At 59.1% G+C, this 22,073-nt stretch overlaps 2 protein-coding genes across 4 annotated transcripts in view; one reads left to right on the top strand and one right to left on the bottom strand.

Moving 5' to 3' along the window:
- Positions 1-3,456, top strand: part of CHADL (chondroadherin like) — a 9,902-nt gene extending 6,446 nt beyond the window's left edge. The window contains exon 6 of the mRNA XM_084879097.1: positions 3,341-3,456. The gene's annotated coding sequence lies outside the window, so the exon portion shown is untranslated. The remainder of the gene's footprint in view (positions 1-3,340) is intronic.
- Positions 2,924-22,073, bottom strand: L3MBTL2 (L3MBTL histone methyl-lysine binding protein 2). Of its 3 annotated transcripts, XR_014794627.1 has the most exons (18): positions 21,947-22,073; positions 17,333-17,573; positions 15,694-15,827; positions 13,791-13,914; positions 13,007-13,086; positions 11,393-11,510; positions 10,884-11,018; positions 10,535-10,623; positions 8,606-8,837; positions 7,796-7,872; positions 7,557-7,661; positions 7,075-7,222; positions 5,239-5,321; positions 4,799-5,033; positions 4,593-4,645; positions 4,322-4,387; positions 3,407-3,523; positions 2,924-3,104 (listed from the first exon to the last, which is right to left on the bottom strand). XR_014794627.1 is itself a non-coding variant. In XM_084879098.1 (17 exons), the coding sequence occupies exons 1-17, from the start codon at positions 21,968-21,970 to the stop codon at positions 2,992-2,994; spliced, it is 2,121 nt and encodes a 706-aa protein (XP_084735224.1). In that variant the 5' UTR covers positions 21,971-22,073; the 3' UTR covers positions 2,924-2,991. The 3 variants fall into 3 exon arrangements, 2 of the variants coding, with proteins under 2 accessions (XP_084735224.1, XP_084735225.1); XM_084879098.1 differs by lacking the exon at positions 4,593-4,645; XM_084879099.1 differs by lacking the exons at positions 2,924-3,104; positions 4,593-4,645 and having other exon boundaries at positions 3,497-3,597.

Raw genomic sequence — 22,073 nt, 5'->3', positions numbered from 1 at the left:
CCCTAATGACCTCATTTGACCTTGATTACCTCTGGGAAGTTCCTATTCTAAATGAGGTGTTTCTCTGGAGGACATGTGTAACCCCTCGCAGTGTTCCTGTGGGCAGGTGGGAGGAGAAGGGAACCCCTCTGTGACCCCCCCTGAAGGTGAGCAGTTCCACCGCAGGAGGCCTGGGCAGTGTGACGGCAGCGGCAGGTGTCAGCTGGCCCTCCTGTGCGTGGACTTGTGCCAGGCTTGTGCTCATGAACGGCCCGGGGTCTCTGTGTGCCAGCCCGGGAACTCCTGGCCGGGGCTTTAGTTCAAAGGGACCCCCGTGCCCTGGCCAGCTTGGTTCAGTGGATAGAGCTCCGGCCTGTAGACTGAAGGGTCCCAGGTTAGATTCCGGTTAAGGGCACGTGCGCGCGAGCACAGAGTCTGATGGTGCGGCAGGAATGGGAACCTTCAGCCATGCCTTCCAGCCACCCTCTCTGGCACAGATATCCACCGAAGGCCAGCCTGGAGTTCTGGGGTTCATTTTATTTTGTTAAAAGTGGCAGTTTACTCCCAGGAACACAAAGGAACTGAAGGATCTGGGTCCTGGGCTGTGGCAGGATGCTCTGGGTCAGGATGCTGACCGTGCTGGTGGCAGAGGCTGGACCACACACGCCTGCCTCTCCTTGGAGCCTGACCTCGTTGGGGTCCAGCACTGCGAGAAGCTTAGTGCTGAGTGAGGGAATGAGTATTGCCAGCAGAAATATGGCTGATCAACCAGGGTTTAATGGTTTAATCCCACTGCCATCATTTAAAATATATTTTTTAATTGATTTTTTTAGAGAGGAAGGGAGAGGGATAGAGAGCTAGAAACATCGATGAGAAACATGGATCAGCTGCTGGGGATGTGCCCACAACCAAGGTACATGCCCTGACTGGAATTGAACCTGGGACCCTTCAGTCCGCCGACCGATGCTCTCACCACTGAGTCAGACTGGCTAGGGCCGGCTGCCATCATTTAAGTGGTTAAACAACCAAGTTATTAGACCTTTGAGCCTTCCCTGTCCTGTCTGTAATGAAGCCAGGTCCTCGCAGGCCCGCTGTGCAGATGAAGCTGTAAATGTGTCTAAACCAGGGCTGGCATGCGAGACTGTCTCCATGGCCGGCTCCTCCTTTTCCCGGTCCCTTGGGCAGAGCGGAGGGTGTGGCCCAGGTGACGGGAAAGGTCCAATCCACACGGAAACCACTGCGTGTCCTGCAGCGGGGTAGTCAGAGGGCCCTTCAGGATGCTGCCCAGCAGCAGCCCCACTGTGAGGCCATCGGGGGTTAACAGGCATTCTGTGCCTGGAGGTCAACACCTGACCTGCGACACATCCAATGGCCTTCAGGCCCCACACACACCTTCACATCACACACTGTCCCGGGCCTGGGGGAGAGAATGGCAGAAATAAGGGCAGTATGTGTGACTGCTATGGAGACAGGTGCCATTTGTTCTTTATTTCTTCTTCACATGTGAACTCGCCTCCTAACGGTAACTATGAGGCGATATGTCGGAATACACGCTGCTGCAGGGAACAAACACCTGACAAACTGGACCTCATGAGGCCCGAGTGGCAGCCACACTTGGCCTCAGCTCTGTCCTCAGTGTGGGAGCCATGCACCTGCAGCATCACTTCTTCCTCCGAGAAGAAACTGAAGGCCAAAATGCCATGCGGTTCCAGTTTCCCCAGAGGCAGAGGGAACACTAGGCCATCTTCGTCCCTGGGGGTGGATGCCACTGCCTGTCACACCAGGCCTGTCCGTTTCTGGCTTCACGGATCCCAAACCTTTGGAGAACCCGGGCTGCACCAACAGGCTGCTTCCCGGGGCTGTTCCTGCTCCGTATGGAGCTGCCCGGTGCCTTCAGCAAAGGAGCCAGGACAAGTTCTCTTCAAGCTGACGGGACATGGCTCCCCTTGGGCTGATCACCACCTCTGGGGTGACCCTGAGCGAGCAGACAGCACCCCCTGTGGCAAGCACAGGCACAGCAGCAGGCCAGCACGGCTGTGCCTAGCGGTGGACCTGACCGTGCGGCTTGCTGCCCGCAGCGCAGGAGGCCTGCAGCTGCCACCCTCGGTTCCAGAGAGGGAGCCACCGAGGTCAGGCTGATCAGAGAGAAGTTTCAAAGGAGGCGGAATTTGGCAAACACGAGGGGAGCTAGAATGTGATTTCTGAGGAGCAGGGAACCGGGGTTAAGGAGTTAAGGGCTCGGACGGTAGTGGAGAGGGAACCAGGAAGTGTGTCCTGTGGCTCCGGCGAGGCTGTACTGACCCTGGTTAGCAGAAGGGGCGTGGCGAGGACCGGTCCTGCCCAGCTGCCTCTGGGGCAGGTCCAGACCGATGCTGGACCACACCTGCTGCCCCTGCCACCCCCAATCCCACCCACCACCCTCCCCAAGGGGCACGGGCTGGTGTGGGTGTCCCCTCACCAGGCAGACCCCACGCTGTCCTTTTAGAAATGGGAACTGGTGCTCATGCCAACAGAAAACAGGGCAAGGACACCTCACAACCACTGACACCACATCCTGGCCGCTGCTGCTCAGCTGCCCGACGGACATGGCTGTCCCTGCGGTGCTGGGAGGAGCACCAGCCAGGAGGCGGGACAGGCCACTTGGTAATGTTCGAACCCATCACACCACCCACCGCCCATCAGGTGCCTGCCTCCCGGAGCGGCTGCAGCCTTTGTTTGTGACTGGCTGGCCGCACACAGGCGCGCACACTTCACTGTCTGGTCTTGTCTGGCCATGTCCCTGTGGCTGAGGGTGAGGGCGGCTACGGGAGGGAGAGCTGCGGGGACGGGAGCTGGGGACCCAGGCAGCCGTCACTGGGCCTTGCAGAGGGCAGAGGTCACAGGCAGGTCAGAGACCCGGCTCACCCTTCAGTGCCGGGCCCCCAGCACCAGCGGAATTTTTGCAAAAAGGCTCAGTCTCCAAACCGCAGTGGGTGGACGGGAGGTGGCGAGGGGCCGGCTACAGCGGGCGGCTCAGTCCTCTGCCTCCTGTTTGATGTTCTCGATGGACACGGGCAGCTCCGGGCTCCGGGCCTTGTCAGGCGTGGCCGCCTCCACGTGCTCCTCCTTCACGCGCACGGCGATGACTGGGGGGGGGGGGGGGGGGGGGCAGTGCATGTAACGCTGGGGAGGGCGGGGCTCGGTCTCCCTCCCTCCCTCCCTCCCTCCCTCCCGGGCCTCCGGAGGAGGGGGAGGAAGCTGAGCCGCGTGGCTCTGCTCCGATCTGGGTGGGCTTCGGAAGCTCTCCTGCCCAGCAGTCTGGGAAGGGCTGCTCGGTGCCCAGAAAATGCCCTTGGGAACTGACTGCGCCCTTCTGTGCCAGGGGGAAGGAGAGGCGCCGCCCTGAGCCTGCCGCCAGCCCGCCCACCCGCCCGCCCGCAGGGCTTACTCTCGTCCGGACTGGCCGCCGCCAAGACCTCCCCCGGGGCCTGGGGGTCCTCATCCAGCAGCGGCTTCCTGGAGCCCGGCCTCAGGGGCCGCGCCTTGGTCGGAGGAACCCTCTTCCCTGTGAATAAAAACGGAATTAAACCAGCATCAGGGTCACGTCCTGTGAGGCCGGAAGGCTGACCTCGTCCAGCGCTGCAGCAGAGCGGAGGGTGGTCAGTAGGGGAATGGGCCTGAGCCTCTGACATCGCCCCTCAGGCTCAGAGCCCCTCACGCCCTCCTACAACCTGAATCCTGCTCAGGGCCTCCCACTGGGCACCTCCTCTCCTCCCCGTCCCCTCCGGCCGGTGTCCCCTCCGGCCGGTGTCCCCGTCCCCTCCAGTCAGTGTCCCCTCCGGCAGGTGTCCCCTCCGGCTGGTGTCCTCTCCTCCCCGTCCCCTCCGGCCAGTGTCCCCGTCCCCTCCAGTCGGTGTCCCCTCCCTGTCCCCTCCGGCCAGTGTCCCCTCCTCCCTGTCCCCTCCGGCCAGTGTCCCCTCCTCCCTGTCCCCTCCGGCCAGTGTCCCCTCCGGCTGGTGTCCCCTCCGGTCCTGCCCCGAGCTGAGCTGTGCTGGACTCGGACCTGCTGAGATGGCACCGCCTGGGGAGCGGCCCTGAAGCTGTGGCTGCCCTGCCCCCCCCCCCCCCAGGGGGCAGAGGGGAGCAGCTTTGACCTCCACACCCAGAGGGCCGGCTCCTGTCCTGGGGGATGGCCTCCCCTCCCCTCTCAGATACAGCTCCTGTCTCTTCCCGCGTTCTGACCGCTGCCAGGCACTGAAGGTCCCTACTCTGCACCGGGTCACTGAGGACAGGATGACGGCTGAGGGCCAATGGGAAGGAGGAGAGGAAGGGACAGCCCAGGCCCTCCCCCAGGGCCACTCACTTTTCTTCCCAAACTGCTTCTTCCTCTTCTTCGTGGCCTCCTTGGCCTTCAGCGGCGTGGTTGGCTCTGTGGTTAGAGAAGGGACAGAGGTGAGGAGAGCTCTGAGAGGACACGGGAGAGGCATATCCCCAGACCCGCCCCGCCCGCACGGCCTCCCTGACGCTCGGGACACCCCAGGAGAGCCGAAGGTGGCCCATGAGGGGGGGAGGGACTGGAGAGCAGCTGTCCCTTCCCACCCTCGTCACCAGGGCTGCTCCAGGCCGGGGTTTACCTGGCGCACAGGGGCACGAGCATATGACAGAGGGCAAGATCAAGGAAGGAGCCCTGCAGGCCAGAGGGAGAGGGAGACAGAGGAGTCAGGAGCAAGGGTGGTCGGAGGCTTCTCGGTCTCAGGCCACAGAGCGAGGCGGGCAGGGGCGGGGCGCGGCCGGAGGGAAGGAGAAGGAAGTCGGAGCCCTCGGGCCGCGGGTCCCAGACCTGTGGCCACGGGCGGCTGGAGCTGGTAGCCGGTGAGCTCGCACCAGCCGACGGGGTAGATGTCTGGGGACTCGCAGTCCACCCACTGGTCGTACTCGCTGTCCCAGCCGTCGAAGTGGATGCTGAGCAGCCGGTGCACCACCCGCCTCACCGTGGCCACGCAGATGAGCCGCGGCTCCATCAGGTCCACGGCCTCCAGCTTCATGCCCACCTTGAAGCCGTGGCTGGGGCAGTCCTGCGGAGAAAGGGGGCGGTGAGCCAGCCAGCCAGCGCCTGCGGGTGAGTGCCTGAGGGAAGGGCCTCTGACCAATGAGCCCTGTCCTCTGTGCCGGGCACAGCCCCTGCGGGAAGGACTATCGGGCGGGGCCTGTGCCGCAGCCGGCCCCTCCCCGGAATGGCTGACCGCGGGCAGGCTGGTTCCCAGGCCGCCGTCCCCTCACCATGTTAAAGAGTCTGGACGGAGCCGCCTTCGACTTGGTCTTCTCCAGGTAGGTGTCCCAGTTGAAGGTGCGGGTGTCATAGCCTGGAGGAGCAGAGGGAGAGGCGGAGGGAGGAGGGGGAGTGGGGGGAGCAGAGGGAGAGGCGGAGGGAGGAGCAGAGGGAGAGGGGGAGGGAGGAGGGGGAGGAGCAGAGGGAGAGGCGGAGGGGGGAGGGGGAGGGGGGGGAGCAGAGGGAGAGGCGGAGGGAGGAGGGGAGTGGGGGGAGCAGAGGGAGAGGCGGAGGGAGGAGGGGGAGGGGGGGGAGCAGAGGGAGAGGCGGAGGGAGGAGGGGAGTGGGGGGAGCAGAGGGAGAGGCGGAGGGAGGAGGGGGAGGGGGGAGCAGAGGGAGAGGGGGAGGGAGGAGCAGAGGGAGAGGCGGAGGGAGGAGGGGGAGGGGGGGAGCAGAGGGAGAGGCGGAGGGAGGAGGGGGAGGGGGGAGCAGAGGGAGAGGCGGAGGGAGGAGGGGGAGGGAGGAGCAGAGGGAGAGGCGGAGGGAGGAGGGGGAGAGCAGAGGGAGAGGCGGAGGGAGGAGGGGAGGGGGAGGAGCAGAGGGAGAGGCGGAGGGAGGAGGGGAGTGGGAGGAGCAGAGGGAGAGGCGGAGGGAGGAGGGGGAGGGGGGGAGCAGAGGGAGAGGGGGAGGGAGGAGCAGAGGGAGAGGCGGAGGGAGGAGGGGAGTGGGAGGAGCAGAGGGAGAGGCGGAGGGAGGAGGGGAGTGGGAGGAGCAGAGGGAGAGGCGGAGGGAGGAGGGGGAGTGGGGGGAGCAGAGGGAGAGGCGGAGGGAGGAGGGGGAGCGGGGGAGCAGAGGGAGAGGCGGAGGGAGGAGGGGAGGGGGAGGAGCAGAGGGAGAGGCGGAGGGAGGAGGGGAGTGGGAGGAGCAGAGGGAGAGGCAGAGGGAGGAGGGGAGTGGGAGGAGCAGAGGGAGAGGGGGAGGGAGGAGCAGAGGGAGAGGCGGAGGGAGGAGGGGAGTGGGGGGAGCAGAGGGAGAGGGGGAGGGAGGAGCAGAGGGAGAGGCGGAGGGAGGAGGGGAGTGGGGGGAGCAGAGGGAGAGGCGGAGGGAGGAGGGGAGTGGGAGGAGCAGAGGGAGAGGCAGAGGGAGGAGGGGAGTGGGGGAGCAGAGGGAGAGGGGGAGGGAGGAGCAGAGGGAGAGGCGGAGGGAGGAGGGGAGTGGGAGGAGCAGAGGGAGAGGGGGAGGGAGGAGCAGAGGGAGAGGCGGAGGGAGGAGGGGAGTGGGGGGAGCAGAGGGAGAGGGGGAGGGAGGAGCAGAGGGAGAGGCGGAGGGAGGAGGGGAGTGGGGGGAGCAGAGGGAGAGGCGGAGGGAGGAGGGGAGTGGGAGGAGCAGAGGGAGAGGCGGAGGGAGGAGGGGGAGGGGGGGAGCAGAGGGAGAGGCGGAGGGAGGAGGGGGAGGGGGGGAGCAGAGGGAGAGGCGGAGGGAGGAGGGGAGTGGGAGGAGCAGAGGGAGAGGTGGAGGGAGGAGGGGAGTGGGGGGAGCAGAGGGAGAGGCGGAGGGAGGAGGGGAGTGGGGGGAGCAGAGGGAGGGGCGGAGGGAGGAGGGGGGGAGGAGCAGAGGGAGAGGCGGAGGGAGGAGGGGAGTGGGAGGAGCAGAGGGAGAGGCGGAGGGAGGAGGGGGAGGGGGGGAGCAGAGGGAGGAGGGGGGGAGGAGCAGAGGGAGAGGCGGAGGGAGGAGGGGAGTGGGAGGAGCAGAGGGAGAGGCGGAGGGAGGAGGGAGGAGGGGGTGTGGGGGGAGCCCGGGAGGGAGCACACAGCCACAGGGGCCTGGGGCCTGGGCAGGCCTCTTACCTTTCGGGAGAGTGAGCTCAATGTCGTTCTTCTGGCAGAAGCCGGCTGGGAAGATGGCGTGGGAGGAGGCGTGGTAACAAAACCAGTCCGAGCCGTCGGTGGAGGGCCCCCCGTCCACACAGAGCATCAGGTAGCCATCCAGGAGGACCTGGGTGGCCGAGAGGGGAACACAGAGAACAGGAGCATGAGCTGCGCCCCCGGGGCAAGGCGGCTGTGGTGGGGTCAGAGCCAGGCTCCAACCGGAGCCAGACGTCAGCTCCGAGCTGCGGCTCCAGCTACGCTCTCTGCAGCCTGAGCGTGAGTTACTGAGCTCCTCACCAGACAGCATCCGGCCCGGCCAGGTCTGTCTGTGCCCTGCGCTCTCAGGGGGAGCGCACAGGACAGGGGCCGGGAGCAGCCAGCGGGAATGCGGGGGCACGGCGCCCCGGCTCTGCACGGCCCTCCCTGCCGGCCCCCGGAGCTGTAAGGCGGCCACAGCTCACCTTGCAGATGGTGGCCACACAGATGTTGCCCAGATTCAGGGGGTCGATGGCCTCCAGCTTCATCCCCTCCTCAAACCAGCCGCCTTCTGTGTACACAGCGCGAACCTTAAAGGAAGGGCACAGCTGGGCATCGGGCGGCCCGAGTGGGGGGGGGGGGCAGGCCTCTCCTGCCGCAGGCCTGGGAGGGGACTGAGGCCTGGAGGGACCCGCGGTCCAGGGGAAAGGCCCTGGGGCCTCACCTTCTTGAACAGGTACGGGACGGCGTCGCAGTAGATCTTCCGGAAGGTGGGGTGGTGGGCCATGTCGCTGCGCCTCTCTTTGGGGCGATGGCAGAGAGGGAGGAGAGAAGGGCGTTGAAGGCTGCGAGCAGGGCCATCGCTGCACTCCCCAGAAGTGCGGGTCCTGCCCGCAGAGGCCGTGATCTGTACCCCAGCCCCACCCGCCTGGACTAGACCACCAGCATCAGCACCCTCAGAGCAGCGGTTCCAGCCTTCCTAATGCCCCGCCCTTTAACCCAGCTCCTCATGCTGTGGTGACCCCCAACCGTAACATTATTTTCGTTGTTACTTCATAGCTGTAATTTTGCTGCTGTTATGAATCGTAATGTAAATGTCTGTGTTTTCCGATGGTCTTAGGCTCTACAGCAAGTTGAGAATCGCTAGCAGGGTCGCCTAAGACCAGCAGAAAACACAGATATTTACATTACAGTTCATTAACAGTAGCAAAATCACAGTTATGAAGTAACAATGAAAATAATGTTATGGTTGGGGGTCACCACAGCATGAGGAGCTGGATTAAAGGGCCAGGCATTAGGAAGGTTGAGAACCGCTGCTCTATAGACACTTTAGCCGTAAGGCCCATCTCCTCCCGTGTGACAAGGGGCAGATGGGCCTGTGGTCTCTGGTTCCAAATCGGTTTTCCACCGACAAGCTGAGTGACCTTGGCCACGTCACTCCACTCTCTGGGCCTCGGTCTGCCACCTGCAGGCGGAGTGAGCACGCACGGAGCGTGCTGTGGGCAGAGCGGGGTCAGCTGCGGGCTCCGCTGACCTGACAGCTTGATGCCGTGGCCCACGCGCCGGGACCAGCCCACGGGGTGGATCAGGGGGCTCCACATGTGGCACCAGAAGTCGTCGTCGCTGTCGCCGTCCTCGTACAGGAGCCGCAGGCGGCCCCCGATGACCGTGTCCACCACGGCCATGCGGGTCCGAGACACCTGGGACTTGTCCACCACCTCCAGCCGCATGCCCTGCCGGAAGGGGTACTTCATGCTCTCCACCATCTGCAACACAGAGCACGGCCTGCGTGGGCATGGGGTGGGCACGGGCCTGCCGCCGCCTTTACAGGCGAGAAGGGAGCTGCCGGAGCACCGGTCAGGAAGTGATCTCCCTGCCCCGATCCCACCTGCCCGGCGTCCTGAGGGGGACACTGAGGAGGCGCAGCTTCACCCAGTGCCCTAAGTCAGCCTGAGGGAGTGACAACACCCTCTCAGACTGAGGCGGGTGCCAGAGGGTCCGGTGACCTGCCAGTCACAGTCATTCGTACCAGAGCTGAGCCGTGCGCCTGGACCCAGTATCCAGCCTTTGGCTCCTCGGGGACCTGCGTTCTGACCCACAGGCATCCCACACTCCCCTCTCCTGCCGGCGGCACACACAGCCTCCTGAGCATCAGTTCCGGCTCCGGCCTCACCGGCCGCGCCTCTGGATGGCTGAGGAGTTGAAGCTTCCTCCACACACACACACACACACACACACACGCCTTCACAGGAGCGGCTTTGTGTCCGCCCCAGCATGCACTGCACACCTGGGTAGGTGAGACAGTGACCGCATGCTTGCTTTCTGGTTCCCATGGAACCTGTTCTGCCACCAGAGCAAAGCCCTGTGATTTAGGCAGAAAAGAGGCCGCCCTGATTCTCCCAGGGCCCGGCGCCACCACCGTCCTCTGCCTCGTCTGGGACCAGGGCCGCAGAGATCAAGAGTAAACCGTCATCTTAACGGCAAATCTGTCAGCTGTGCAAGGCACTATGGGAAATGCAGGAGAAAAGCTTACAGTTCGGCTGGGAAGAGAATACAAACAGATAACTAACAATGGATGGAGATAAGGAGCAAATGAGTAGCACCCGCTGAGTTCAAAGACGCGGAAATCATTTCTACGTGGGGGGAAAGTCAGAGATTGCCTCCCTGAGGGGCTGGGACCACCCCTCGCTGAAGGCTGGTGCCCGGTGCCACTCCATCCTTGTTTCCCAATGCTGGCTTCCATGCCACCCATACCCTACTGACCAAGCTCAAGTTCAAATGCCCTTCCCCCATGAAGCCGCCTTCAATACTTGCTCCGGTTCAGTTTCCTGTCATGGCAGCACCTGCCCTGCACTGCCCCGCTCACTGCTGAGACGACACCAGGCGACAAGGAACCACACCCGGGCCCTGGGTCAGACCTGAGGCCGGCCCACCACCAGGTGCGTGAGCCTGAGCGATCGGCTCTGGAGCGGGAGAGGCTGTCTTCACTCTGTCCCGTAAGGTCCCTTCGACTTTCACCGTGTGCATGGCTTTGTAGGTTAAAGAACTGAGTAATTTTTAAAATTACAATTCACACAGTGGTTCTGAAGCACCTCCCTGGTTCGAGCCAAGGCTGCTTTATAATTATTCATGTAATTATCTAATTACTCTGCCAGATAGGAGTCTGGACCGCAGGGCCTGTATGCCCACAGCTCTTATAAAGCCGACCGAGTGAACCTGGGAAACGCTACGAGCAAGGGAAGGGCGCAGAGGAACAGAGGCAGACCAGGAGGGCGGTGGGTGCGGCGGAATCAGAGTCTGGGTCGGGAGGAGGCAAGAACACCATCCTTCCCTGAGAAACATGGAGCCACCCAGACTGCTGAACAAGGCGTCTCAGGAAGGACACGCCGGTGAGCAGCAGGAAGCACGTAAAATCGGAGGGGCAGGAAGGAGATCACTTAGACCCCAAGGGCCAGTGCCAGACCTTGATATGAAAATCCACGGGAAGCGTCCTGGAGCCCACCAGCCGCTTCATGAGGTAGCCCTTCCAGTCGGTGAATTTGGCATGGATGGCTGCGGGACACAAGATTCCCGGTTACACGCTGACAACACTTCCACCGACAGAGGGCGCCAGAGCCGCCCCAGAGGCCAGCAGAGGAGACAGACAACTTATTTCCGCCCTTCCATCATCGTCAGCAATCGCCTCAGCCTACAGAACCAGCTCTACCGCCTGGAGCTGCCCGCAGCCTCCGGGACAGAGGCGGCAGGTGGCTTCTCTCCTGCCTCAGCGAAGGGCCCGCCGAAACCCGCACCCAGAGCCCTCGTCCACTCACTCCGCGGGGGCACCAGGATCTTGCTGTTGATGGCGCACCAGCCGATGGGGTGGACATCCACAGTGCCCAGGTTGCACCAGAAGTCGTGGCTGGCATCGTTTTCAAAGCCCTCATACCGCAGCAGCACTCGGTACCCTGGAGGACAGGACCGCGTGAGGGAGGGGGCCGCGGGGAGGGATGTTCTCAGGCTTCCTCCTCCCGCGGCCTCAGCCAGCCTCTCCGCTGCCGCCTCCGAGAACTCCGTGTGGACACAGGTCTCTGCTGCCCGCAGTCATGGCCAAGCAAGCCCATGCCACTCACTTGGGAAGCAGTGGCCCACCGGGAGAGTAGACTTTCTATCGCCTGATCATCCCTGGAATAAACTAAAAAATGGGAGTTTCCAAACGCACCAAGCTCTGCATTGCCAGGGAGCCGGGAACGCCAGCAGGGGGGCTCTGCTGCCCGCAGCGCTGCCCGCCCACTGCAGGTGCCCCTCTGCAGACCCGCTCCCGCGCGGCCGGGACCCCCACCTGCGGCCTGGATGACGGAGGCGATCCAGTACACCCGGCTGGGGAGCACGGCGTCGCTGTTGAGCACCTCCACCTTCATCCCCTTCGCCACGTCTTCCCACTGGCCACAGAGGGGCACCTGCGGGGAGGAGCCCGAAGGGACCGGTGACGCCTGCCCGGCTGGCTGGCATGGCCCCATGGCTTCCTAATTGTGTCTTTGGCCTTTCCCATCAGTCCCTGGGTGCGGAAACCAGGCACGGGGCGTGGGAGGAAGAGCTGAGCAAGGTGTGTCTGTGCCCCTGAAGAGCGGAGTCAGGGGATGGACGGGGTGGCCAGGGCGGCGGTCAGAGATCCAGTCAGGCGCCCCGAGTATCTGTCTGCACAGGACCAGCTCCTCGCGGTCTCATCCTGAGCACATCACACCTGTGCCGCCGGCATGACACACGGACGGTTGCTATGCTTACCACGTGCCAAGCTGTTCTTGGCACAAACATCACCTTAAATCGTTACTCAGCCTGGGCAGTAGGATCATGACCCCCTGGTCTCTCAGCCATGGCCACGCCGGTTCTCAGCGCTGCCAGCACACCTCACTCCCAGCGTGTTCTCTCCCCACCTCCAGCGTGTCCTCTCTCCTGCTGAAGTGCCCCCTACAGCAGGGACTGTTCTTTGGTGCCTTCCCAATGACTGGTCCTTACTCTGCTGCCATGGCACCTCGCTCTCCTTTGGGGAAATCCACCTTTCCGGCATTCTCGGCCTCGCTTAGCCGATCCATCCTGTCCCACCTCCCCGCCGCAGAGACTGGTTCACCAGAGAACCCCGAAATGCTGCCAGGCGCACAGGAGGGGCTGTTCCCAGAGCACAGGGCTCGGACGGTAAATGCCAGGTGATGCTAACGCCCCTGCGGCACAGGTGCCAGGGCCCGGAGTGCTGGAGGACTCCGGAAAGAAGGCAGCTAGGAAAGAGGGCCCCTCACCGCAGCTCAGGGGAGTGGAGGCTGCGCCAGGGCCGGCCGCTCGCTGTTCAGGGCGCCCTGCAGAGCTCGGCAGCAGCTCAGAAAGGAGCGGCCAGGGAGGGTTCCCTCTGGGGAGAGGCCGCCTCCTCCATTTCCGGGCGTTTGGGAAACTGGCTTGGAAGACAAAGCCAGAGCCCTGCTTGTCTGCAACCACCGCTGCGGGAGCTTCCCATTGGCGTTCAGTGCCTCCACCGCCCAGCCCCGAGGCGCACCCTGCCCCCGGGCTCACCCTGCCCGCCGGGCCAGGGAGCTCTGCAGAGGCTCCAGCTTTCCCCTCTGCCTCCCAGGGCGGTTGAGAAGCACCCAGCTTCCCGCGGGGCAGAAAGGAGACAGGAGCCCACTGGGTGTGGGACAGAAGCCAGCAGAGTCCCAGTGTGTAAGTAACGGATTTCCGCAGAGGGGAGTGCGGGGCCAGAGCCTCAGAGAGGCTGGAGGGAAGACTTTTGCAAAGGGAACAGAGAGGTAAAGGAGGGACAGAGCTGGCTTCCGCCACCCAGGAGCCCTCCGCCACCACCGTTCTCTCTGGTGCCAAGGCAAGCTCCAGCGGACCAGTCTGCGAGGCAGCGAGTGAGGTAGGTGGTGAGCCCTGGCTCCCTGCTCCCTCCCCGCCCACCGGCACTCACGTGTTTGAAGCAGCTGACAGGGGCGGCCTTGTAACTGTGGTCCTTCAGGAACTTCCCCCAGTCGAAGCCCAGGACCAGCGCTGCAGACAGAGAGGAGCTGAGAGAGGGGTCTGGGAGCACAGGCAGCGGCCACTCCAGGGACCTGGCCCCGAGCCGGCAGAGGCGGTCCCTTCCCACCACAGCAGCTCAGGCCCCGTGCGCGGCGAGGCCACCCGGGCCCGTACCTGCCCCACGAGAGGCCATCGGGACCTCATCCAGCGGCTGCCAGACTCCCCGGAGTAAACAGTCAGAGGGACATGTCTGACCTCTCTTCCCCCAGAGAAAAACGCAATTCAAAGACCCCTGAGCTTCAACTCCTCGGACCTCCCCTGACCCGTCATTGGCTGCAGCACGCAGCCCTCACGCCTCTGGAGCTCGGACCACTCAGAGCAGTTGCTTTGTGCCTGCATTTAACTGCTCAGAAACTGCTCCACACCCAGAAGGTTCCTTTCTTATTGCACACCCTCTCCCAACGAGACCTGGCTTTCCACCCCAGGGAACGGACAGCACAGAGCGCAGATCAATGCAGAACAATAGAGGCCAATCGTGGCCTTTGGACGATCAGCGGGGGGCCCTGCCATTAGGGTGTCTGAGGGGATTTCCCCCGCCAGGCGAGGGAGATGCAGCCCGTCAGCCTGGGCCAGGGCTCTTTCTGGCTCTTCTCTCCTGGCTCCCAGCAGGGCCACCCCAGTCCTGGCACCCCGCCATGCCCAGCAGCTTCCTGAGCACAGAGCCCGGCTCTTACCGTCTTGCCCGGTGGGTGTCCCATCGGCCAGCTGCCCCGTCCCCTGCGAGTGGAGGAAGGCTCCGATCTTGGCGGACCAGGCCGCCTTGTGCAGGACTTTGGCTTTCTTGGTGGGCGGCTTTCCCTGCGGCGGAGAGGGCGTGGAGCACTGGCTGAGCATCCGGCTCTGCACTCAGACTGCCCGCTTTACATCTCAACAGGGGTCAGCTCCCAGGGAGCCCTCTGGGGCTCGGTTCTCCATTTGCTAATCAAGTGATACTAATAACAATAAGGGCTGCAAGGATGGGGTGAGGGCTTAACTCTTGTTCCGTGGGGAGGGACTGGGGACAGATGGCGGAGCAGTAAGGCAGAGGGACACCTGCTCCATCTTTTAAGCTTGTGCTTCCTCCAGCAACCTTTTCCTAGCGGCTTCAACTCTCAGCATTACTTGCTCCTGCGCTTCTACAGCTTTATGGCGGAGAATGGGCTTCAGGGGATCTGTGACCTGCACCAGGAGACATTCTGTATATACGGAATGTCCTGCTTCTATCAGTGCTCAAAGACGCCCCCAAGGCTGAAGGGCGCTGATCCATTCTGTAACTTGTAACTTAAGCACTGCTAGAGAGGCCCAGAGAATTTACAGAGATCAGTGTGGTGGGTTTAGAACCCAAACGGACCTGGGGTCAAGTCCTGGCTCAATTTTATTTGAGTACCTTCCAGCAAGTTACTAAAATATACTGGCCCTTTAAAAGGAATTTTTAAAAATTATTTTATTAGCCGAAACCGGTTTGGCTCAGCGGTAGAGCGTCGGTCTGCGGACTGAAGGGTCCCAGGTTCGATTTCGGTCAAGGGCATGTACCTGGGTTGTGGGCATATCCCCAGTGGGGGGTGTGCAGGAGGCAGCTGATCGATGACTCTCTCTCATCAATATTTCTAACTCTCTCTCTCCCTTCCTCTCTGTACAAAATCAATAAAATATATTTTAAAAAATTATTTTATTAGAGATCTCTAGTTACACCGAGAGTGCCAAGCCCTTAGTAAGTACCTCAGAATTGTAGCTATTAACGGTATGATCAGCTCACTGAGGAAGGATTTTCCATTCTTGACTTCATACAAAATGAGGGAAACAGCAGTAATGGTCTAGGAAGGTGAGAGGGTAGGAAGCACCGAGCAGAACTGGCCCCTGGCTCACTGCACAGCGGAGCAGGGCCACAGCTGCCTGCGCATCCGGCCACCTGAGCCCCATGTCCAGGCCACACCTCACCCCCATCCAGCAGGCTCTCTGGGAGGCAGACCAAGCACCAGTATTTCTAAAACCTTCTCGGTGATCTCAGCATGCTGTCCAGTCTGAGAACAGGCGTGTGGATGGCAGCCAGTCACCATAAACAACACAGGCCAGCGCCTGCCACTGGCTTCCAGCCTCGCTCTGCCACCGCGTCCCAGAGCCCCCTGGGGCGAGTCCCTCTTCCTCTGTCAGCACACGTGCCAGTGACCGTGTGGGTCAGACACACACCAGAATCCTTCCATGTCTGAAATGTCTCTGAATGTCAGCCATCAGCTGGAGATCAGGAGGAGTGTCTGGGTGGCTGCCTGTGCCATGGAGTCAGAGAGGAGGCCTCGCCTATCTAAGCTCGCTGTGGCTGGTGCCCAGCTCCCTTTCAGAACATTTATAAAAGTGTGGTACAAGGACCAAGGGCGTTTTAAAACTCATTGATCCTCCCAGAGTGGGAACGGAGTGAGGCTAACAAGTTAACAAGCTCCACACACACATCCCTCTCCCTCTAAAGCCTGAGGTCAGAATCAATGCCAGGCCACTGACATCCTCGAATGGACACAGCAAGGTCCGCCCCAGCCCCCGTGGCCCCAGCCATCAGTCTCAGCACCGAGGGCCCCGGGGGGGCCTTCCCAGGTGGCCGCCTCTCACCTGTAATCGAGCCAAGATGCTGGCTTTCTTGGAGTTGGAGGAGTAGCTCCGGGAACAGGAGACGCTGCAGAACCTCTTGGTCTTGGAGAAGAAGGCTTCCCGTGTGCCCACGATGCCACACATCTCACAGACGGCTGGAAGAGAACTGAGCACGTGACCCACCTGACAGGCCACCCCGATCCAACAGAATGACGGGCCCTTCAAAACCCGGGCACTGCGTTAGCAGGTGAGTCCTGAATCTGTCTCGCCAAGATGAGCTGCTTGGCGTCCCTGGGCTCCGTGCCAATAGAGGGGCTAAGAAAAAGCCACGAAGAAACGAGTGGGAAAGTTTAAAAAAGTAGGAAAAAAAAGCAGAGGAAAAAAGTGCCCAAATCATTTAACTTCTGAGTCTTTTTCTCGTCTATAAAGAGACTGAACTAGATCAGTGTTTCAACCCCAACTTCACAGTAGAATCACTTGAGGGCTTTTAAAAACGCCCAGGCAGAGCTAGAGAACTCTGGGCTAGCTGGTCTCTATTTGTAAAGTTCTGAGATTCTAAGAGAACTAGGAGACAGAAGGGAGAAAGACGCACGAAGGCAGAGAAGATAGGATGAATAGGAAGGAAATAAGATTCAACTGGCAGAGTCTTAGGTAACAGTTCCAGAGTTTGGGCACCAAGGAACAGAGTGTCCTCAGAGCCCGCTTGCTAACCTGCCTTTTCACAGGCCGTCACATGTGGAGGCCGGACACGGGCCAGCAGCTGTCCACGCATCCCCTCACTGAAGCCAGCTGGCTTCCACATGCTCCGTGGGATTCTCTGCCAACCCACCTTAGTCCTCTTACCCAGAGGCACTCTATTCTCTGCTTCCCTCACTGTCACCTCCACACCATAAGCTATTTCTTGTTCCTTCCTGGATAATGATCAGAACACTTCCGGTATCCTACCTTTTCAACATCCATGATTAAAAATCCACCAGCTGCCCTCACTGGTTTGGCTCAGTGGATAGAACATCAGCCTGTGGACTGAAGGGTCCCAGGTTCGATCCCGCTCAAGGGCACATGCCCGGTTGTAGGCTCAATCCTCAGAAGGCAGCTGATCAATGATTCTCTTTCATCAATGATGTTTCTATCTCTCTTTCCTTCTCCCTCTCTGAAACCAATAAAAAAATAAAAATCCACCAGCTACCCTGGCTTAGTGGATAGAGCATTGGCCTGTGGACTGAAAGGTCCTGGGTTCGATTCTGGTCAAGGGCACATGCCTGGGTTGTGGGATCAATCCCCAGTAGGGGGCATACAAGGATTCTCTCTCATCATTGATGTTTCTATCTCTCTCTACCTTCTCTCTTCCTCTTTGAAATTAATAAAAATATATGTTTTTAAAAGTCCACCAGCTATTCACACAAATGTAAAAGTAGTACCATGTCAATGACTAGCATCTAATATGTGCTGAATAAAATCAGTTGTATGAAAGAGGGAGTGAAACCACAATTTGAAATCAGACCGGGGGATATTCGGGGTGCTTCTGTCTCTCTCAGGTCCTTACACATCTGACCCCTTACACGTAAGATCCCACAGCCCTTTTCCCCTGACAGCGCTGGCCTCTCTCCTCCCTTCCCCCACAGCCTCCTGAACCCCCCTCTTCAGGGAACTCCGAAGGCACCTGGCTCGGAACCACTGCCGTCCAGGGAGCGCGGAGTCCCCGGGCTGAGCAGGTGCAGCGGGGAGGTGGGCAGCTCCCCCGCCTCCCGCTCTTCAGTCTCGGCTTCGCTGGACCCCTCCAGGCAGGAGCTGCTCTCGCTGCCCGCGCTGCTGTTGTAACCGCGGAAACTGTCGTAGCCGCCGAACAGCTCCAAGTCCTCCTCTTCCTCCTCTTCCTCCATGGGCTCTGAGGAAGGAACCTCCTAGTGAAGAGAGAAGGACACAGAGCAGGCAGGAAGCATGGTTGGCTTCGTGAACAGGGCGGGCAGCTGCCGATCGCTAGCTGCTGCCTTTCCAGTTTTAGGTCAGTCAGCATTTCTGGGCCAAACGGCAGGCAGAATCCAATACCCCTTTGCGAACACCACGATCATTATACTCTTGTTTGGACAGCTTGCAGGCGTAATTCAACAGAAGAGCTTAAAACAGGAAAAAGCATGTTTTAGGAATTAACCAAGCTCCTCCTGTGGATTTGTAAGTGATGCTATTTTAACATGATTCAATAGAATACAATGATATGAAAATATCCTAAATGAGGTGCCTCACGAAAACTTTCTGGGAAAGAAATATACAGTCAGCCCTCCTTATGGGCTCCACATTCCCGTAAAAAAAAAAATTCAATACGTTACAGTATTGCTGACATGTGCTATATAGTCAGGCCTATGGTTGCATATGTACTGAATATTTGAAGACAATTTTCTTTTCTTATTCCTTAAGTGATACAGAATAATAACTGTTTACATAGCATTTCTATTGTATTAGGTGTCATAAGTAATCAGATGATTTAGGATATATGGGAGGATGTGCATAGGATATTTGCAAATACTACGCTATTTTACACAAGGGACTTGCCGAAACCGGTGTGGCTCAATGGATAGAGCGTCGGCTTGGGGACTGAAAGGTCCCAGGTTCGATTCCGGTCAAGGGCATGTACCTTGGTTGCGGGCAAATCCCCAGTAGGGGGTGTGCAAGAGGCAGCTGATCGATGATTCTCTCTCATGGATGTTTCTAACTCTCTATCTCTCTCCCTTCCTCTATGTACAAAATCAATAAAATATATTAAAAAAAAAAAGGGACTTGAGCACCTGCAGATTGTGGTGTCTGCGGGGGTTCCTGGAACCAACCCCCCCGGATTCTGAGGGAAAACTGCGCAGGCATACCTCATTTTACTGCACTTTGCTGTACTGCACTTCACAGAGGTTGCGATTTTTACAAATTGAAGGCAAGACCCTCCACCAGCAAAAAGATTACGGCTGTCTCCGTTGGGGGGTCTGGAACTGCACTCAGTAGAAATTTTACTCTCCCCCCTTCAGCATAGGTACATCAAAATAACCTCAACTCAAAACAAATGAAGTCAGAGGAAAGTTATTTTGGGACCAGGCTGCCATAAGGATGTGGAAGGCAGAAGACACACTACCCTGTTTCCCTAAAAATAAGACAGTGTCTTATATTAATTTTTGCTCCCAAAGATGCGCTAGGTCTTATTTTCAGGGGATGATGTCTTATTTTTCCATGAAGAAGAATACTAGGTACACATTTATTGTTAAATGAAAATAAAGGAAATTTATGCCAAAACCGGTTTGGCTCAGTGGTAGAGCGTTGGTCTGCGGACTGAAGGGTCCCAGGTTCGATTCCGGTCAGGGGCATGTGCGTTGGTTGCGGGCACATCCCCGGTGGGGGGTGTGCAGGAGGCAGCTGGTCGATGTGTCTCTCTCATCGACGTTTCTAGCGCTCTCTCTCTCTCTCTTTCTCCCTTCCTCTCTGTAAAAAATCAATAAAATATATTAAAAAAAAAAAGAAAATAAAGGAAATTTATTACCTGTATACGGTAAGGTAGTACGGTAGTTGTCAACACAAACCAGACAAACTGTGAATCCTACAGTATCAAGAATTTACTCATTTATTCAATGACAATCATGTCATCATCTTCTGGTACACCATCATAACAATCCAATTCCTGAATTTCCTGGTGAATTTCTTGTGACTCCATTTCTTTCAGAATCAGTGGACCAAATCTCTCATGTTTAGCCTAGGGGGGGGGGGGGGGGGCTTATTTTCGGGGGGATGCCTTATATGTCACTCAGAAGGAAACCTGTAAGTAGGTCTTATTTTCGGAGGATGTCTTATTCTCGGGGAAACACGGTAGCTATAGCACAGTGGAATGTACCCCAACTTTGGACTGAGCTCTGATCCTAGCTAGCTGGGGCTCTGGGGCAAGTCATTTCACCTCTCTGGTTCCCAGTTTTCTCGTCTATAAGAGAATAAAAACCCTGCCTCACAGGATTGAGATGTAAATGAGACAGTGTATAAGAATCTTCCTGGCATCTAGAAAAGGAGTGAAGAATCTGGACTCTAGGTCAGGGCTCAAATAGCATCTCTAGTTTTTGTTGTTAATCCTCACCTGAGGATGTTTTCCCCATTTCTTTTCAGAGAGGGTGTGGGAGGGAGGGAGAGGAAGGAGGAGCAGAGGGAGAAACAGCATTGCGGGAGACACACATCTACTGGCTGCCACCCCCATGCCCCTCCACCTGACCAGGGTGGGAGCGAGCAGCCCTTGCTCTAATCGCTGCATACCCCGCAGGGCCATGGCTAGTTTACCAGCTGTGTGATCGCAGTGAGCCAGTCTTTCAGTGCCTCAGTTTCCCCATCTGTAAATGAGCACATACCACCTCACTCACAGGCTTCAGGGGGAAAGTGAGGATTAATACTGTAAAGCACTGGGACCTGCGCATAGTAAATATTCAATAATTACTGGCACTTTTTACTGGTTAAAAGCATGGCAGCTGAAACCGATTTGGTTCAGTGGATAGAGCGTCGGCCCGTGGACTGAAAGGTTCGATTCCGGTCAAGGGCATGTACCTTGGTTGTGGGCACATCCCCAGTGGAAGGGTGTGCAGGAGGCAGCTGATGGATGTTTCTCTCTCATCAGTGTTTCTGACTCTTTGTACCTCTCCCTTCCTCTCTGAAGAAAAACAATAAAAAATATTTTTTAAAAAATAAAAGCATGGATATAAGTACAACCAATGAACACAAAACTCTGGGGAGGGAGGGTATGTATGGGAGGGGGGGGCAATGTTAAAATATGTACACAGATAATAATTTAATAAAAAATGTAAAAAAATAAAAAAATAAAAAATAAAAATAAAAGCATGGCATTTCAAATCAGACCTGCCCAGGTTTGAATCCTGGCTCTGCCGCTTCTCTGTGTGCTTTGGTGGAAGTCGGTTACCCCTGCTGCTCTGGTTCTTCATTAGTGCACCAGAGACAACAGCAAGCCTCCTCTGGAAGACGGGTATGGAGACGGAGCTGTGTAAAGCCCAGGTCTGTTTCCAGCAGTGAGTGACAGCTCTCAAAGGGTGAGCTATCATTCTCAAATATTTTCCCCCCAGTTAATTTCAGAGAGAGGAAGGGAGGGGGAGAGAGAGAAATATCAATGATGGGAGAGAATCAACAATTGGCTACCTCCACTGGGGGTTGATCCCAAAGCCGGGCATGTGCCCGGACCAGGAATCCAACCGTGACCCCTGGTTCAGGGACTATTCCACTTTATTATTATTATTATTATTATTATTATTAATTTTTTTCAAGGGAGAGAGCGAACGCAGTCCCCCCCACCACCACAAATGATGCAGTCGAGTTTCCCACCTTTGGGGAAATCGCAGGGGTCAGCACATCCGGAGTGCCATGGATAAGCCTGGCCTGGGAAACCCACCTTCGTGATCATGGTGCCTCCCCTGCTAGGTAAGTATCCTATTCCACTTTCTATTTCCAACTACACGTGCAAACGTGCTGGAAAGGAAACTGAATTCAAATACAAGGTGACGAGGCCCTGCCATCGAGGCTGAGTGAGCGGGGCCTCCTCCCAGGAGGTGGCCCGTTGGGTTCCCAGTCCGGGCACCAGCCTGGGTGGCGGGCTCGATCCCCGAATGCCCAGTAGGGGGCGTACAGGAGGCAGCCGATGGATGTTTCTCTCCCCCTTTCCCTTCTCTTCTCCAAAAACAAACAAAACCCCACAAGGTGACCAGAAGCTAATGATGACAGAGTGCGTGGGTCAGTTCGCAGCAGACGGGGGACGCTAACAGGTGGGGTTTGGGGCCGGCCTCCCCGCTGCCGGCGGGGGAGCCTCCGGGGTCCCGCTCCGGAGCCGCAGCGGCCAGGACCGCAGACGCGGAGCGGTCACCGGACGGCGGTGCGGGTCCCGGGCGCCGCGCACGCGGCCACGCGGCACCGAATGTTTGCGAAGCCCTCACCTCCCTCCGTGTCACCGGGACGTGACAGGCCTCACGACCAGTCCCCAAAGAGCCGGGCCCCGCGGCAGGAGGGGCGGCGGAGACTCGGGAGCTCTCAGACCCCACCCCAGTCTCCCTTCCCCGAGGCCGGGGCGGCGGCTCCTCCCGGAACTCCTCGCCAGACGGGGACCCCGGCCACGTCGGACCGAGAGGCAGCGGCACCAACCCCTCCCGGCCCTGCTCAGCCCGTTTATCCATCCTCCACCTGCACCCAAAGGCCTCCAGCGGGGTCCCCCGAGCCAGGTTCTGGGGTCCCCTTCCCCTCGCCCCAGAAGTCCTCTCCCGCTCACCTCCACGCCGCGCGGCTTCTCCATGAGACCCAACAGTTTCCACGACCGTCACCGGGTGCGGGAAGCCATATTGGCCTCGCCGCTCTTTCCCGCGGGCGCTCATTGGTCGCCGCCCAGAGCCGCGAGC

The sequence above is a fragment of the Pipistrellus hanaki genome (genome assembly GCF_964339955.1).
Source record: "Pipistrellus hanaki genome assembly, chromosome: 3".
In the NCBI taxonomy this organism is placed as follows: domain Eukaryota; kingdom Metazoa; phylum Chordata; class Mammalia; order Chiroptera; family Vespertilionidae; genus Pipistrellus; species Pipistrellus hanaki.
The sequence above is the reverse complement of the archived record's forward strand: the minus strand, read 5'-3'. Positions and strand labels throughout refer to the sequence as shown.

Excerpts from the sequence above, each read along its gene's own strand:
- L3MBTL2 (XM_084879098.1), bottom strand. The coding sequence starts at position 21,970 with ATGGAGAAGCCGCGCGGCGTGGAG. Across the intron at positions 13,915-15,693 it reads GCATCTTGGCTCGATTACAG|GGAAAGCCGCCCACCAAGAA; the intron begins GTGAGAGGCGGC and ends TCTCCGCCGCAG. Across the intron at positions 5,322-7,074 it reads TGAGCTCACTCTCCCGAAAG|GCTATGACACCCGCACCTTC; the intron begins GTAAGAGGCCTG and ends CTGCTCCTCCAG.